Source organism: Elephas maximus, chromosome 3 (assembly GCF_024166365.1).
Source record: "Elephas maximus indicus isolate mEleMax1 chromosome 3, mEleMax1 primary haplotype, whole genome shotgun sequence".
NCBI classification, from domain to species: Eukaryota; Metazoa; Chordata; class Mammalia; order Proboscidea; family Elephantidae; genus Elephas; species Elephas maximus.
The window spans coordinates 77,774,458-77,790,514 of record NC_064821.1 but is presented as its reverse complement, the minus strand read 5'-3'; the positions used below and the strand labels follow the sequence as shown (position 1 = coordinate 77,790,514).

Here is a 16,057-nt window from a genome sequence, read left to right as displayed (position 1 = left end):
TGAGATGACCTACGCAGTGATACCTTGCAGTTGTAGATATTAGTTGTCGTGGAGTTTCAGAATTGAGAAGGACCTCAGAAGTCGCCCACACTGGCCCCTCTGGTGGTTATTTTGTTCCACCTGCCTATAGGCTGGTTTTCATACCTGTATTTATGAACACTGGGAGCGAACATCTTAACCCAATACAAGCGCTCAGCCCTAAAAATTTTAATTCTCTCTCATTCTTAACAAATCTCACTCTGCAGTGAGGAATAGTTTTTACGGGAAACCAGGCAATTTTTAAAACAAATTCAAAACCACTCAGTCTTTACTTGTAACATGAATATATTTCTTTCTTTGGGAAACAAATTATTGGGGCACTCTGATTTTAAAAATAATTCCAAATAAATAAATGGCAAAGAATAGACAAATCTCTTGTGCAGAAAAATTTCAAATAATTTATGTAGATTCTCTCCCCTCAAGAAGGTGGAGCCCCACTCCTTAAGGGTGGGCTGCACATAGTGGCTTCCTTCCAAAGAGTTCTGTTTGGAAAGGAGGGAAAAACAGTAACTTTACAGTGGAGAAACCTGACAACACTACCTCAGCCAGGTGATCAAACTCAAATCAGCAGTGATAAGTCATGCTGATAGTATGTACCCTGATAGGAGATGAAAATGGCACTTCTTTGGCCTTCCTCCCAAAATCCCATCACCCTGTTTCTGATGAGAATAACACCAGACAAATCCCAATTGAGGATCATACTACAAAATATCTGACCAGTTCTCCTCAAAACTGTCAAGTCATCAAAGACAAGTCAAGACTGAGAAAATGCCCTCTTAGCCAAGAGGAACCACAGGAGACCTGACAACCAAATGTAAAGTGGTATCCTGTATGGGATCCTGGAACAGAAAAAAGATGGTAGGTAAAAACTAAGGAAATCTGAATAAAGTATGGACTTTAGTTAATAATAATTCCTTTTAAGTTCCTCCATTATGTAAATTTTTAAAAATCATGAGGACTGACTGTGGATGCCAGCAGTGCAAAATAAATGCTCACCTATTTTTTTTTTATGGTAGGTACCTGCAAAGCTTAGGAAGACAGAATGCCTCTAACTGACCTTTCACCTCCTGGCACTTACCTTTGGAAAGTGCCATTCACTCTCTGAGCCTCTGTTTTCTCTTTATAAAATGGGAGGAATAAAAGCTATTTTATTAGGTTGTTGGGAGGATTAAGTGAGAAACATATATATTTGTCATATATGATATGAGATATAACTATGTATAGTCACATGCCTAGGCCTGGCACATAGTAGATGTTGAGTAAATGTTAATTACCTTTTCTGCTCTACTTGCTCTCATTCCTCTGCCTTTAAGAACTTTTAAGAGGTTTCTTGATAGCACTGTTGTTTTTTGTTTTTTTTTTTGAGAGAGGACACAGAATTTGGAATTTAAAAAACCTGGGTTCTCAGACTTACTGGTCTGACAGAGACTGGAGGAACCCCGAGAGTATGGCCCTGGAACACCCTTTTAGCTCAGTAATGAAGTCACTGCCGAGGTTCACACTTCAGCCAAAGATTAGACAGACCCATAAAACAAGATGGGACTAAAGGGGCACAACAGCCCAGGGGCAAGGACTAGAAGGCAGGAGGGGACAGGAAAGGTGGTAATAGGGAAACCAAGGTCGAGAAGGGAGAGTGCTGATATGTTGTGGGGTTGCTAACCAATGTCATAAAACAATATGTGTACTAATGGTTTAATGAGAAACTAGTTTGTTCTGTAAACCTTCATCTAAAATACAATTAAAAAAAAAACAGAGTTCTAAATAAAGAACCCTACCCACCTACCTACCTACCTAGGTTCAAGTCTTACCTCTACCAGTTGTTAGCTGTGAGATTCTGAACAATTTACTGAGTTATCTCTGAACTTTCATTTCTTCATCTTATACTTTTTTTATCCTTTGTTCGTAACAGTGTCCTACACATAAGGCACTTAATGTTTCATAATGCTGATGGACTTTCAAATCTCTATCTCTAGTTAACTATATCCACCCACTCCACCCCCCACCCCCACATCAGGCTTCTCCTATTGTATGTACTTTCTACGTGGAAATGTTTAGCGGCAGGTTGGAAAAATGGGATTGTGTGGAAAGTTTTAGCAAGTGCAATGGAAACCCTGGTGGTGCAGTGGCTAGGTGCTACTGCTGCTAACCAAAAGGTCAGCAATTCATATCCACCAGGCACTCCTTGGAAATTCTATGGGGCAGTTCTACTCTATCCTATAAGGTCACTATGAGTCAGAATCGACTCGATTGCAACAGGTTGGTTTGGTTGGTTGGTTTAAAATCTGACTGAGTTCAAATCTCACCCTGCCACTGACCAGTTATGTGAAATTGGGCAAGTTTCCTCATTTTTAAACTTGGAATAATAACACCTACCTCATAGAGTTTCTGTGGAGATTAAGTGAGATCAAATGAGGTAATGTATATAAATGTGCTTGGCACACTCAGATGGAAGTAATTTATATTTTCACTCCGGCTTCAGACATGCTCATTACTAGGCTGCTCCTCTTCTCTCCTGACCCAGCTCCTCTGTTCCCTCTCCCCCAGACTTCCCTGCTTCCATCAGTAGCATCAACCTTCTCCCAGGCACCAAGCTGTAGTCATTTTAGCCAGCCCTCATCTTCATCCCCCAAATCTAGCCAGGCGGTCATCATGTACTGACGGCTTTTCCTTCTAAATGTCGCATGATCTTCCTTTCTTTCCCTTTTCTGTTCCCACCATCTTTATTCCAGGCCGTAAGCCTGGAATCTTCCAACAACATTTTTTCATTCATTCATTCAACATTCATTCAAACCTATTAGAAGCTGAATACTAGCTAATGCCCTTAACCCCGGTCTCTCCCCTCTCTCCCAGCTCGTCACTGCCAGATCTGACTATCTTGTTTAATCACCACTTTTATGTTGTCAGCTCAGGAAACCTCAGTAGCTCCCTAATTCCTACCACATCTAATCTCAAGTATTTTGCCTGTCTTTCTAAGACCTTTAATATTCTAACCTCACCATACTTACCTAATGTTTTTTCCCACTATCCCCAACATAAACTGTCCTCTCTAATCAGGCCGTTCTCCTCATTCTCTCAGAGAAGTAGCATTGCTGCCTTCAGGCCTTCACACGTGCTGTTCCCCTCAACTAGAATGCCTTTTCTCTCCCCTCAGCCAATTTAAACCCTGTGAACACCTCAAGGTCCATGTAAAGACCACTTCTTCCACAAAGCCTATCTTGACCACTTTGGTCCTCACCAGTTTCTCTCCTGTGAACTTTCATGGATGGTCATGCCATAAAAACAAAGAACCTGTTGCCATCAAGTTGATTCCAACTCATAGCGACCCTATTGGACAGAGTAGAACTGCCCCATAGGGTTTCCAAGGCTGTAATCTTTACAGAAGCAGACTGCCATGTCTACAGAGCAGCTGGTGGGTTCAAACCACAGAGCTTTTGGTTAGCAGCTGAGTGCTTAACCACTGTGCTACCAGAGCTTCTTGTTCGTGCCATACATGGGGCTTCTTTGTGTCTTATTAAGTATTGCTTATCATTTTTAATTGTCCTTATATGTTTACAGGACACATATCACTGCATTTACTCCTCTTAGCAGTTCTACAAGTTTGGAAAATAAGGGAGTGTTGTTTACAGATGGGAAAACTCAGGCTCAGAGAGGTTAAAAGATTTGGCCGAGGTCATATAAGTCAGCAGCAAAGGTAGGACTTGAATTTGGGTTCCCTCTCACCAAGTCCAATGTCCAGTTCAGGACCTCACAGCTGCCAGTATTGTTTCATATATTCCCATCAGCAATATACCCAAGGTGACCAGAAGTCCTAATTTCCCCAGGCGTGTCGCACTTTACACTTGTTGTCCTGGCTTAATTAGTATCACCCTTTTTTACTCTCAAAAGTGTCTTGGTTTGGGTAATAACTCACATGGTCACCCAAGCTATATGGTTAGGCCAGATTGTTTTTCACGAATGCGTGACTGACTCATTGTTTGGAGGTTCTGACATCTGCTCTTATGGTCCTATTTGTTTGTTGTGTGGGTTGGCAGCTCTATGACCTGATGACTATGGCTTTCAAATACCAAGTATTGCTGTGTCCCCGTCCCAAGGATGTGTTGCTGGTCACTTTCAATCATTTAGATGCCATCAAGGAATTCATCCGAGACTCCCCAACCATCCTACATCAAGTGGATGAGACTTTCCGGCAGCTGACTGAAGTAAGAGTATCATCAGTGAATCGCCTCTCAGCCCCAATACTTGTTCTCATTCCCCTGTTAAGAACAAGCAGATTCCATGACAGGCAGAACAGGGTGAGGAATGGCAAAGCCTGCCAGTCTTCCAGAAAATTCTAAAAATCTACAAGTGTCTACCCAAAACGGGTAATACAATAGGTGTTATCATCTTAAGCCCTCTTGCTGTTGCCTTCAAAATTGGGAAAGCAGTGGTATAAAGCATAGCCATTTTCTCCCAACTTTTCTGAAAGGGAGTTGGCAGTGGACGTTCTGCTAAATCTTGGAGAAGTGGAAGAGATGTAGTATAGCCCTGCTTGAGTGCTGCATGACTGGATTCGTCCCTCTAAGGGAGCCGTATTGACTCTCATTCTGGCCCACTTGTCCCAGCACCTCAGTGCCCTCCTTGTTTATCTGGCTCCTGCCTCTGAGTGCCTGCCTCTCCCTGCCTGTGTGCACTTCTCATCTCACTTCTGAAAGTGAAGTGCTTCTTGCTGCTTTGCCTTTGGCAGGTGTACGGGAGCCTCTCTGCTGGGGAGTTCCAGCTGATCCGACAGACGCTCCTTATCTTCTTCCAGGACCTGCACATTCGAGTAAGTGAATGGGCCACCCCGGGAACATCCTGCAGCCACTGTACCGGGGAAACAGGGTGCAGGTTGTCAGGGCAGACAAGGGCTGAGAGTTTGCCTGGTAAGTGATGTCCTCAGTGTTTCACTCCATGGTAATAAACTTCCTGATAACAAACCTCAACAGTTTTGAAATGGACCAAGAAGACAATGATACCTGTATTCCTCCCCGACCCCACCCCAGTTACCTATGTGTTTCTTTGAAATATGGTTTCTTCCCTTGCTTCTCTAGAGAAAATACAGTCTCAAGGCTACCGGCCTGATCTCATTTCCAGAGCCTTTTCTCTAGCCTTTTACTCCTTGACCTCTCTGGTGTCTGGCACTGTCAGGTGGCTGCCATGAAACTCTCTTCTTTCCTGGACTTTCATGGTTCCATACCATCTTGGCCTTCCCTTACCTCTCCCATCTCGATGCCCTTCATTTCCTTCTCGTGTCCCCAGGACTTTTTCCATGTGCTTCCTTCTGCTCTTTAAAGATCTCTTTCCTCCCTGCTTTGGCTACCAACTCCTTTACCTACGACTCCTGAGTCCAACCTCCACCCCATCGTTGCCCCACCCTTGCCATCCAGAACCACTTCTCAACCTGTCACTGAAACTCTCCATGAGGATGCCCACCAGTGCTATAATTTCATCTCTGTAGCTAAACTCACTCCCCAGTTGAAGTCCTGCCCTTGGCTTCCCAATTTCTTTTGAGGGTACCATCACTCCCTCACTCACTGGCTCACCACCAAAGCAGCAACTTTGATTCTCCTTCTCTGATCTTTGTCCAATCACTTCTAGGGCCAGTGGAATCTGCCTTTTCAATATCCACGCCCTCCCTTTCCATTTCTATTGCTACTACCCCCATATGCTTCTTGTTGACTATTGCCCCCTAACTAACCCTCTCTCATCCTATCATGCCTATTCCAGGCAATTCTGCACCCTAACTTTTAAAAATACATTTCTGATGCATCAATTGGTCTCAACCCACCTGGAGCAAAGGAGAATGAAGAACACCAAAGACACGAGGTAATCATAAGCCCAAGAGACAGAAAGGGTCACATAAACCAAAGACTACATCAGCCTGAGACCAGAAGAACTAGGTGGTACCTGGCTACAACCGATGACTGCCCTGACAGGGAACACAACAGAGAACCCCTTGGGGAGTGGAAGAGCAATGGAACGCAGACCTCAAATTCTTGTAAAAAGACCAGACTTAATGGTCTGACTGAGACTAGAAGGACCCCAGAGGTCATGGTCCCCAGACCTTCTTTTAGCCCAAGACAGGGAACCATTCCTGAAGCCAACTCTTCAGGCAGGGATTGGACTGGACTATGGGATAGAAAATGATAGTGGTGAGGATTGAGCTTCTTGGATCAAGTAGACAAATGAGACTATGTGCGCAGCTCCTGTCTGGAGGGAAGATGAGAGGGCAGAGGGGATCAGAAGCTGGCTGAATGGACACGAAAATAGTGAAGAGGAGTGTGCTGTCTCATTAGGGGGAGAGCAACTAGGAGTATATAGCAAGGTGTATATAAATTTTTGTATGAGAGATTGACTTGATTTGTAAACTTTAACTTAAAGCACAATAAAAAATTTTTAAAATATAAAATAAAAGCAAAACAAAAACATACATTTCTGAGCTTCTGAATTTAGGACCTGTATCTCTTAAACAGGACTTTGTTCCTTTCCATAATGTAGCAAGCTAATATGGGAAAGATGGTATGATATGGTAAAACAAGCCCTAACTCTGGAGTCAGACACTCTTGTGTTTAAATCCCAGCTCCAGCACTAACTCCATGACCTTGGGGCAAACTAATGAACTTCTCTTGAGCCTTGAATTCTTCATCTATAAAATGGAAATTATAATACCTAATTTAGAGCTTATTGGCAGGATTAATTCAAATAGCGTATGTAATACAGGTAGTTATGATGGGGTTCCATTTCGACGACTCTGTTGTGTCAGTTCTGACGTAAATCAAATACCTCATTTTTTTGTTTTTTTAGTTTTCATTATTATTGCCTTTTATTATCAATATCTCTATAAATTCAATCTTTATTTGTCTTTGGGGGTTGGAAACATTGCATATAAACTTATGTAGTACATATTACTAACAATAAGATGTACCAAAAAAAATGGTCATTAAGTGTGGTTCATCGCTAAGCCAGGGACTACCTGTATATATGTATTTGCTTAAATATGTATACTATAGAATGCTTCTGGAAGGATATACAAGAAACTGGTCACAGTGGTTGCCTCCTGGGAGTAGGGAGCCATAAAGAAGACAGGAGTAGGAGAAAAATTTACTTTCCATTGTATACTCTTTTGAACCTTTTGAATTTTGTACATGTGCAAATATAACATATTCAAAAATAAATTTAAGAAATAGAATATGTATAGGGCCTGATTGTTATTTCCCTTCCTTGGAGCAGGGAAGACAAATAGGTTTCAACTCTGATGCCAATTTTGTTTTTAACTCCCATGAACAATTTTATTTGCCAAGAATGGAGCAATAGTAACATCAATATAAATTAAGACCTCTGGGTAATAGTCATTGGTTATAATAGAAAATATGAAAGTACAAATAAGATTAAGTTTACCCATTAAGTTTTAAATTGTGCATCATATTGTTATCAAGCCTGTGCATATTTGGCCTTTCTTTTATGGACTGTAGTAACATAAACGGACATACTGATTTCTCAATTCTGACCAAAAAAATTAATCATAATGAAAAGAGTTTCCTAATGATAAGTCTATAGCAAAATCATTAAACTATATTAAACCACAAAATATATTAAGCTTTAATTCCTAAATAGATGGGCAATGAACATCAGAACATTCATCAAGATAGACAGGAATCACATATCCTGACGGTATTTTGCCGCTGATGTATAACATCTAGGCTAGTTTTCCAAGTCTGCTTTTTAATGGTATTTTTGCTCAGCTGCAATTTATGATTGCCTATACAGATTTTCTCTGTTTTCAAAATAGTTTTTGATAGGTTTTAGATTTGTTAGAAAACCAACTAATTAAATAAAGAAAACACAGTTTTGATTACACCCTTGCTCATTGTTTTTTCATTGTTTAACAAAAAAAAAAACCATTGCCATTGAGTCGATTCCAACTCACAGCAACCCTGTAGGACAGAGTAGAACTGCCCCATAGAGTTTCCAAGGAACGCCTGATGGATTTGAACTGCTAGACTTTTGGTTAGCAACCATAACACTTCACCACTACACCACCAGCGTCTCTTGTTTAACCAAAGGTTTGTTTAACCAAACGAAATGCAAAACTCCTCATCCTGATATGCAAAACTCTTTGTGATTTCACCAAACTACCTGAAATAGGCTTAATGTCATCAAGGCCCTTGACCTATGCACTGGTGCCTAGCCAGAAACTGCACTAAGGACCAATTTCATTTGGAATTCTGACCAGTGATTTACAACCATCTTAATTCCTGACCACCTTCAGCCCTCTAGAACTCCTCCATGGTTGCCTCCTGTGGGGTAGGTCACTCACCCTCAGGTCACTCACCCTCTCCCGCACTTTCATCCCCACTCATGCATCCTTCTGCCATCATGGACTTTCTTCCTGTTCTTTCCATTGTTTCCACTGTTGGAAAACAAAATTCCGTCTTAGCCTCTTTGTAGAATGTTTCCTACACACCCACTCTGTTATTTCCTTGGCAATATCTACTCCTTGAAAAACTAGTCAGTCTAACAAACATTTATTGTTTGTCTACCACATGCTAGGCAGTGTTTGAAGTATCTAAGGTCCATAAGTGAGCAAGACAGAGTCCCTGCCTTGAAAAGGTTCTATGCTAATAGGAAGAGGCAGATAAAGTAAGTTATTTTCATATACTGATAACTTTTAGAAAGATGGTAATTTAGGGTAAAGTTATAGAGGGCATCTAGGATAGGATGTTACTTTAGACCAGCATTGTCCAATAGAATTTTCTGTGATAGAAAAGGAGCCCTCGTGGTTCAGTGGTTAAGTGCTCAGCAGCTAACAGAAAGGTCAGTGGTTCAAACCTACCAGCTGCTCCACACGAGAAGGTTGTGGCAATTGCTTCCATAAAGATTTATAGCCTATGGGGCAAGTTCTGCACTTTGCTACAGGGTCTCTGTGAGTTGGAATCAACTTGATGGCAGTGGGTTTGGTTTCATAACGATAGAAATGTTCTATATCTGTGTTGTCCAATATGATAGTCACTAGCCATATGTGGCTCTTGAGCACTTGAAACATAGCTAGTGTAGCTGGGAAACTGAATTTTTAATTTAATTTAAACTAATTTAAATTTAAATAGACAAACTGCACCAGTGGTGACTGTGTGGAACAGCACAGCTTTAAATAATAGAGTCAAGGACAGCTTTTCTGACAAGACATTTCAGTTGAGAATGTAACTTACAAAGATCTCAGGAAAGGGCATCTAATCCAAGGAAACAGCAATTTCAGAGGCCCTTAAATGGGAACAAGCATGATGTGTTCCTGGGACAAAGAAAAAGCCAATGTGAACAGAGCATACCTCATAGGTAGGAGTGATACGCAAAGTAAATTTAACAAGTTGTGCAGCATGGGGTACTGACTAATCAGAACAGATGCCAGTCGTAAATAAACTGTTCCCCACCAGTTGACTCCCAGCCTTAACTTCATTTATTTTTTTTTTGTCTTTTTTTTTTTTTTTATTGTGCAAAGGTTAACAAATCAAGTCACTCTCTCACACAAAACCTTGTTATATACACCTTGCTACATACTCCCAATTGCTCTCCCCCTAAAGACAGCCCGCTCCCTCCCTCCACTCTCTCTTTTCGTGTCCATTCCACCAGCTTCTAACCTCCTCTACCCTCTCATCTCCCCTCTAGACAGGAGATGCCAACATAGTCTCAAGTGTCCACCTGATCCAAGAAGCTCACTCCTCACCAGCATCCCTCTTCATCCCATTGTCCAGTCCAATCCCTGTCTGAAGAGTTGGCTTTGGGAATGATTTCCTGTCCTGGGCCAACAGAAGGTCTGGGGGCCATGACCACTGGGTTCCTTCTAGTCTCAGTCAGACCATTAGGTCTGGTCTTTTTACGAGAATTTGCGGTCTGCATCCCACTGCTCTCCTGCTCCCTCTGGAGTTCTCTCTTGTGTTCCCTGTCAGGGCAGTCATCGGTTGTAGCCGGGCACCATCTAGTTCTTCCGGTCTCAGGCTGATGGGGTCTCAGGTTTATGTGGCCCTTTCTGTCTCTTGGGCTCATAATTACCTTGTGTCCTTGGTATTCTTCATTCTCCTTTGATCCAGGTGGGTTGAGAGCAATTGATGCATCTTAGATGGTCACTTGCTAGCATTTAAGACCTCAGACACCACTCTCCAAAGTGGGATGCAGAATGTTTTCTTAATAGATTTTATTATACCAATTGACTTAGATGTCCCCTGAAACTATGGTCCCAAAACCCCTGCCCCTGCTATGCTGGCCTTTGAAGCATTCAGTTTATTCAGGAAACTTCTTTGCTTTTGGCTTAGTCCAGTTGTGCTCATCTCGCCTGTGTTGTGTGTTGTCCTTCCCTTCACCTAAAGTAGTTCTTATCTACTATATAAAAAAAAAAAAAAAACTGTATAGTTAGTGAATACCCCCTCCCACCCTCCCTCCCTCCCCCCTCTCGTAACCATCAAAGAATATTTTCTTCTCTGTTTGAACTGTTTCTTGAGTTTTTATAATAGTGGTCTTATACAATATTTGTCCTTTTGCAACTGACTGATTTCACTCAGCATAATGCCTTCCAGATTCCTACATGTTATGAAATGTTTCACAGATTCATCACTGTTCTTTATTAATGTGTAGTATTCCATTGTGTGAATATACCATAATTTATCCATTCATCCGTTGATGGGCACCTTGGTTGCTTCCATCTTTTTGCTATTGTAAACAGTGCTGCAGTGAACATGGGTGTAAAGGCTCTTTTTTCTCTAGGATATATTCCAAGAAGTGGGATTGCTGGATTGTATGGTATTTCTATTCCTAGCTTTTTAGGGAAGTGCCAAATCAATTTCTGAAGTGATCGTCGTACCATTTGACATTCCCACGAGCAGTGTGTAAGTGTTCCAGTCTCTCCAACATCTATTATTTTGTGTTTTTTCGATTAATGCTAGCCTTGTTGGAGTGAGATGGAATCTCATTGCAGTTTTGTTTTGCAGTTCTCTAACGGCTAATGATCATGAACATTTCCTCACGTATCTCTTAGCTACCTGAATGTCTTCTTTAGTGAAGTGTCTGTTCATATCTTTTGCCCATTTTTTAATTGGGTTATTTGTCTTTTTGCAGTTGAGTTTTTGCAGTATCATGTAGATTTTAGAGATCAGACGCTGATAGGAAATGTCATGGCTGAAACCTTTTTCCTAGTCTGTAGGTAATCTTTTTACTCTTTTGGTGAAGTCTGGATGAGCATAAAAAAAAGGAGCTCCCAGTTATCTAGTTTTTCCTCTGGATTGTTAGTAATGTTTTATGTACTGTTTATGCTATGTATTAGGGCTACTAACGTTGTCCCTATTTTTTCTTCCATAATCTTTATCGTTTTAGATTTTATGTTTAGGTCTTTGATCCATTCTGAGTTCGTTTTTGTGCATGGTGTGAGGTATGGGTCTTGTTTCATTTTTTGCAGATGGGTATCCAGTTATGCCAGCACCATTTGTTAAAAAGACTGTCTTTTCCCCATTTAACTGCTTTGGGACCTTTGTCAAGTATCAGCTGCTCATATGTGGTTGGATTTATGTCTGGATTCTCAATTCTGTTCCATTGGTCTATGCATCTGTTTTTGTACCAGTACCAGGCTGTACTGACTACTATGACAGTAACAGGTTCTAAAATCAGGTAGAGTGAGGCCTCCCACTTTGTTCTTCTTTTTCAGTAATACTTTACTTGTCCAGGGCCTCTTTCCCTTCCATATGAAGTTGGTGAATTGTTTCTCCATCTCATTAAAAAATGTTGGAATTTGGATCGAAATTGCATTAAATCTATAGATGGCTTTTGGTAGAATAGACATTTTTACAATGTTAAGTCTTCCTGTCCATGAACAAGGTATGTTTTTCCACTTACGTAGATCTCTTTTGGTTTCTTGCAGAAGTGTTTTGTAGTTTTCTTTGTATAAGTCTTTTACATCTCTGGTAAGATTTATTCCTAAGTATTTTATCTTCTTGGGGGCTACTGTAAATGGTATCGATTTGGTGATTTCCTCTTCGATGTTCTTTTTGTTGGTGTAGAGGAATCCAACTGATTTTTGTATGTTTATTTTGTATCCTGATAGTTTGCTGATATCTTCTATTAGTTTCAGTAGTTTTCTGGAGGATTCCTTAGGGTTTTCTGTGTATGAGATCATGTCTTCTGCAAATAGAGATACTTTGACTTCTTCCTTACCAATCTAGATGTGCTTTATTTCTTTATCTAGCCTAATTGCTCTGGCTAGGACCTCCAGCACAATGTTGAATAAGAGTGGTGATAAAGGGCATCCTTGTCTGGTTCCTGATCTTGGTGGGAATGTTTTAGGGTGACATTGGCTGTTGGCTTTGTATAAATGCCATTTATTATGTTGAGGAATTTTCCTTCTATTCCTATTTTGCTGAGGGTTGTTATCATGAATGTCAAATGCTTTTTCTGCATCAATTGATAAGATCATGTGGTTCTTGTCTTTTGTTTTATTTATGTGATGGATTACACTGATTGTTTATGTAATGTTGAACCATCCCTGCATACCTGGTATGAATCCCACTTGGCTATGGTGAATTATTTTTTTGATATGTTGTTGAATTCTATTGGCTAGAATTTTGTTGAGGATTTTTGCATCTAAGTTCATGAGGGATATTGGTCTGTAATTTTCTTTTTTTGTTGTATATTAACCTAGTTTCAGTATCAGGGATATGGTGGCTTCATAGAATGAGTTTGGGCGTATTCCGTCCTTTTCTATGCTCTGAAGTACCTGTAGTAGTGGTGGTGTTACCTCTACTGTGAAAGTTTGGTAGAACTCTGCAGTAAAGTCATCCAGGCCAGGGCTCTTTTTTGTTAGGAGTTTTTTAATTACCTTTTCAATCTCTTCTTTTGTTATGGGTTTATTTAGTTGTTCTGCCTCTGTTTGTGTTAGTTTAGGTAGGTAGTGTGTTTCTAGGAATTCATCCATTTCTTCTAGGTTTACAAATTTGTTAGAGCACAATTTTTCATAGTAATCTGATATGATTTCTTTTAATTTCAGTTGGGTCTATTGTAATATTGCCCATCTCATTTCTTATTCAGGTTATTTCCTTCCTCTCCCATTTTTCTTTCGTCAGTTTAGCCAATGGTTTATCAATTTTGTTAATTTTTTCAAAGAACCATCTTTTGGTCTTGTTAATTCTTTCAATTGTTTTTCTGTTTTCTATTTCATTTAATTCTGCTAATTTTTATTAATTGCTTTCTTCTGGTGCCTGAGGGTTTCTTTTGTTGTTCTCTTTCTATTTGTTCAAGTTGTATGGATAATTCTTTGATTTTGGCCCTTTCTTCTTTTTGTATATGTGTATTTGTTGATATAAATTGACCTCTGAGCACTACTATAACTGTGTCCCAAAGGTTCTGATAGGAAGTGTTTCCATTCTCGTTGGATTCTATGAATTTCTTTATTCTGTCCTTAATGTCTTCTATAATCCAGTCTTTTTTGACCAGGGTATTGTTTAGTTTCTAAGTGTTTGATTTCTTTTCCCTGCTTTTTCTGTTATTGATTTCTACTTTTATGCCCTTAAGGTGCTTTGTAATATTTCAATGTTTTGGATTCTGCTAAGGCTTGCTTTATGACCTCATATGTGGTCTGTTCTAGAGAATTTTCCATATACTTGGCTGCTGTTGGGTGGACTGTTCTGTATATGTCTGTGAGGTCAAGTTGGTTGGTTGTGGTATTTAGATCTTCCATGTCTTTATTGAGCTTCTTTCTGGATGTCCTGTTCTTCACCGAAAGTGGAGCTGTCTGTCTCACTTTTCAGTGCTGATAGAGTTTGTTTTATGTATCTTGCAGCCCTGTCATTGGGTGCATAAATATTTAATATGGCTATATCCTCTTGGTATATTGTCTCTTTAATCATTATATAGGGTTCTTCCTTATCCTTTATGATGGATTTAACATTAAAGCCTGTTTTGTCAGAAATTAATACTGCCACGCCTGCTCTTTTTTGATTGTTGTTTGCTTGATATATTTTTTTCCATCCTTTGAGTTTTAGTTTGTGTCTCTTGTAGGCAGCATATAGAGGGATCGTGTTTTTTAATCCATTCTACCACTCTCTGTCTCTTTATTGGTACATTTAGTCCATTTACATTCAGTGTAAATATGGATAGGTATGAATTTAGTGCTATCATTTTAATGTCTTTTTTTGTGTGTTGTTGACAGATTCTTTTTCCCACTTAAATTTTATGTGCTGAGTAGATTATCTTTATATATTGGTTTCCTCATATTCGTTGTTGTTGATTTTGTTTCTGCTGAGTGTCTATTTTTTCTTGTATTTTATATTGATGCGTAGGATAGTTTGTCTCCTTTGTGGTTACCTTATTGCTTACCCCTATTTTTCTAAATTTAAACCTAACTTTTATTTCTTTGTATCACCTTGTCTTCCTCTCCATATGAAAGATCTATGATTACATTTTTTAGTCCCTCTTTATTGTTTTAATGTTGTTGTCTTTTACATAATAACATCGCTGTTTCCCTGTTTTGAGTGTTTTTTTACCTTGATTTGTTTTTGTGGTTTCCCTTTCTGGGTTGACTTCTGATTGCTCTGTCCAGTGTTCTAGTCTTGGGTTGATACCTGATATCATTGATTTTCTAACCAAAGAACTCCCTTTAGTATTTCTTGTAGTTTTGCTTTGGTTTTTACAAATTCCCTAAACTTATGTTTATCTGGGAATATCCTGATTTCACCTTCATATTTGAGAGAGTTTTGCTGGATATATGATTCTTGGTTGGCAATTTTTTCCCTTCAGTTTTTATATAAGTCATCCCGTTGCCTTCTTGCCTACATGGTTTCTGCCAAGTAGTCCAAGCTTATTCTTATTGACTCTCCTTTGTAGGTGACTTTTCGTTTATCCCTAGCTGCGCTTAAAATTCTCTCTTTATCTTTGGTTTTGGCAAGTTTGATTATAATATATCTTGGTAACTTTCTTTTAAAATCTACCTTATGTGGAGTTCAATGAACATCTTGCATAGATATCTTCCTATCTTTCACGATATCAGGGAAGTTTTCTGCCAACAAATCTTCAACAATTCTCTCTGTATATTCTGTTATCCCTCCCTGTTCTGGCACTCCAATCTCTCGTAGGTTATTTCTTTTGATAGGGTCCCAGGTGATTCTTAAGGTTTCTTCATTTTTTTTAATTCTTTTATCTGATTTTTCTTCAAATATATTGGTGCCAAGTGCTTTATCTTCAAGTTCAGAGATTCTACCTTCCACTTGCTCAGTTCTGCTCCTCTGACTTTCTATTGAGTTGTCTACTTCTGTAATTTTATTGTTAATCTTCTGAATTTCTGATTGGTGTCTGTCTGTGGATTTTTCTAGCTTATTAAATTTTTCATTATGTTCCTGAATAATCTTTTTAATTTCTTCAGCTACTTTATCTGTGTATTCCTTGGCTTGTTCTGCGTATTGCCTGATTTCTTTCCTAATGTCTTAAAGGGTTTTGTATATTAATCTTTTGTACTCTGTCTCTGGTAATTCCAGGGAGGCACTTTCATCTAGAAGATCTCTTGAGTCTTTGTTTTGAGAGCTTGTTGAGACAATCATGGTCTGTTTCCTTATGTGACTTGACATTGACTGTTGTCTCTGAGCCATCTGTAAGTTATTGTATTAGCTTATTTTATGTTTCCTTACTATGTTGTAGCTTCTTGCTTTGTTTTGTTTTGGTATGTCCAAATGGGTTGCTTGAGTGAGTTAGCTTGATTATTTTTACCTTCAGACCTCTGACGTCCTGTCCCCAGATGGCTAGAGCTGTTATCAGGTATATCAGTCTAGGAGTCCATTCACTTTTCTTGTATGAATTCAGCCCAGGTGTCCAGGTAGCTGATCTTCAAGTGTGTGGTATAGGCTGTGTCCTACAGTCTTAGAGGCGCAGGGGTGACTGGTGTAGGTACTGGTATCTGGTTGCAGCAGGGTGTCACACTCTGAACAAGGCAGGGCGCTGAGAATCGTCCCCCAGGTGTCTCTGAGGAAAGCATATC

At 39.7% G+C, this 16,057-nt stretch overlaps 1 protein-coding gene across 2 annotated transcripts in view; it reads left to right on the top strand.

Moving 5' to 3' along the window:
* Positions 1 to 16,057, top strand: part of OSCP1 (organic solute carrier partner 1) — a 45,385-nt gene that overhangs the window by 10,069 nt on the left and 19,259 nt on the right. The window contains exons 3-4 of one of the 2 annotated variants that reach the window (XM_049878769.1): positions 4,071 to 4,238; positions 4,763 to 4,843. In XM_049878769.1, coding sequence (XP_049734726.1) covers positions 4,071 to 4,238; positions 4,763 to 4,843 — 249 coding nt within the window. The remainder of the gene's footprint in view (positions 1 to 4,070; positions 4,239 to 4,762; positions 4,844 to 16,057) is intronic. The other variant, XM_049878770.1, reaches the window with a different exon arrangement.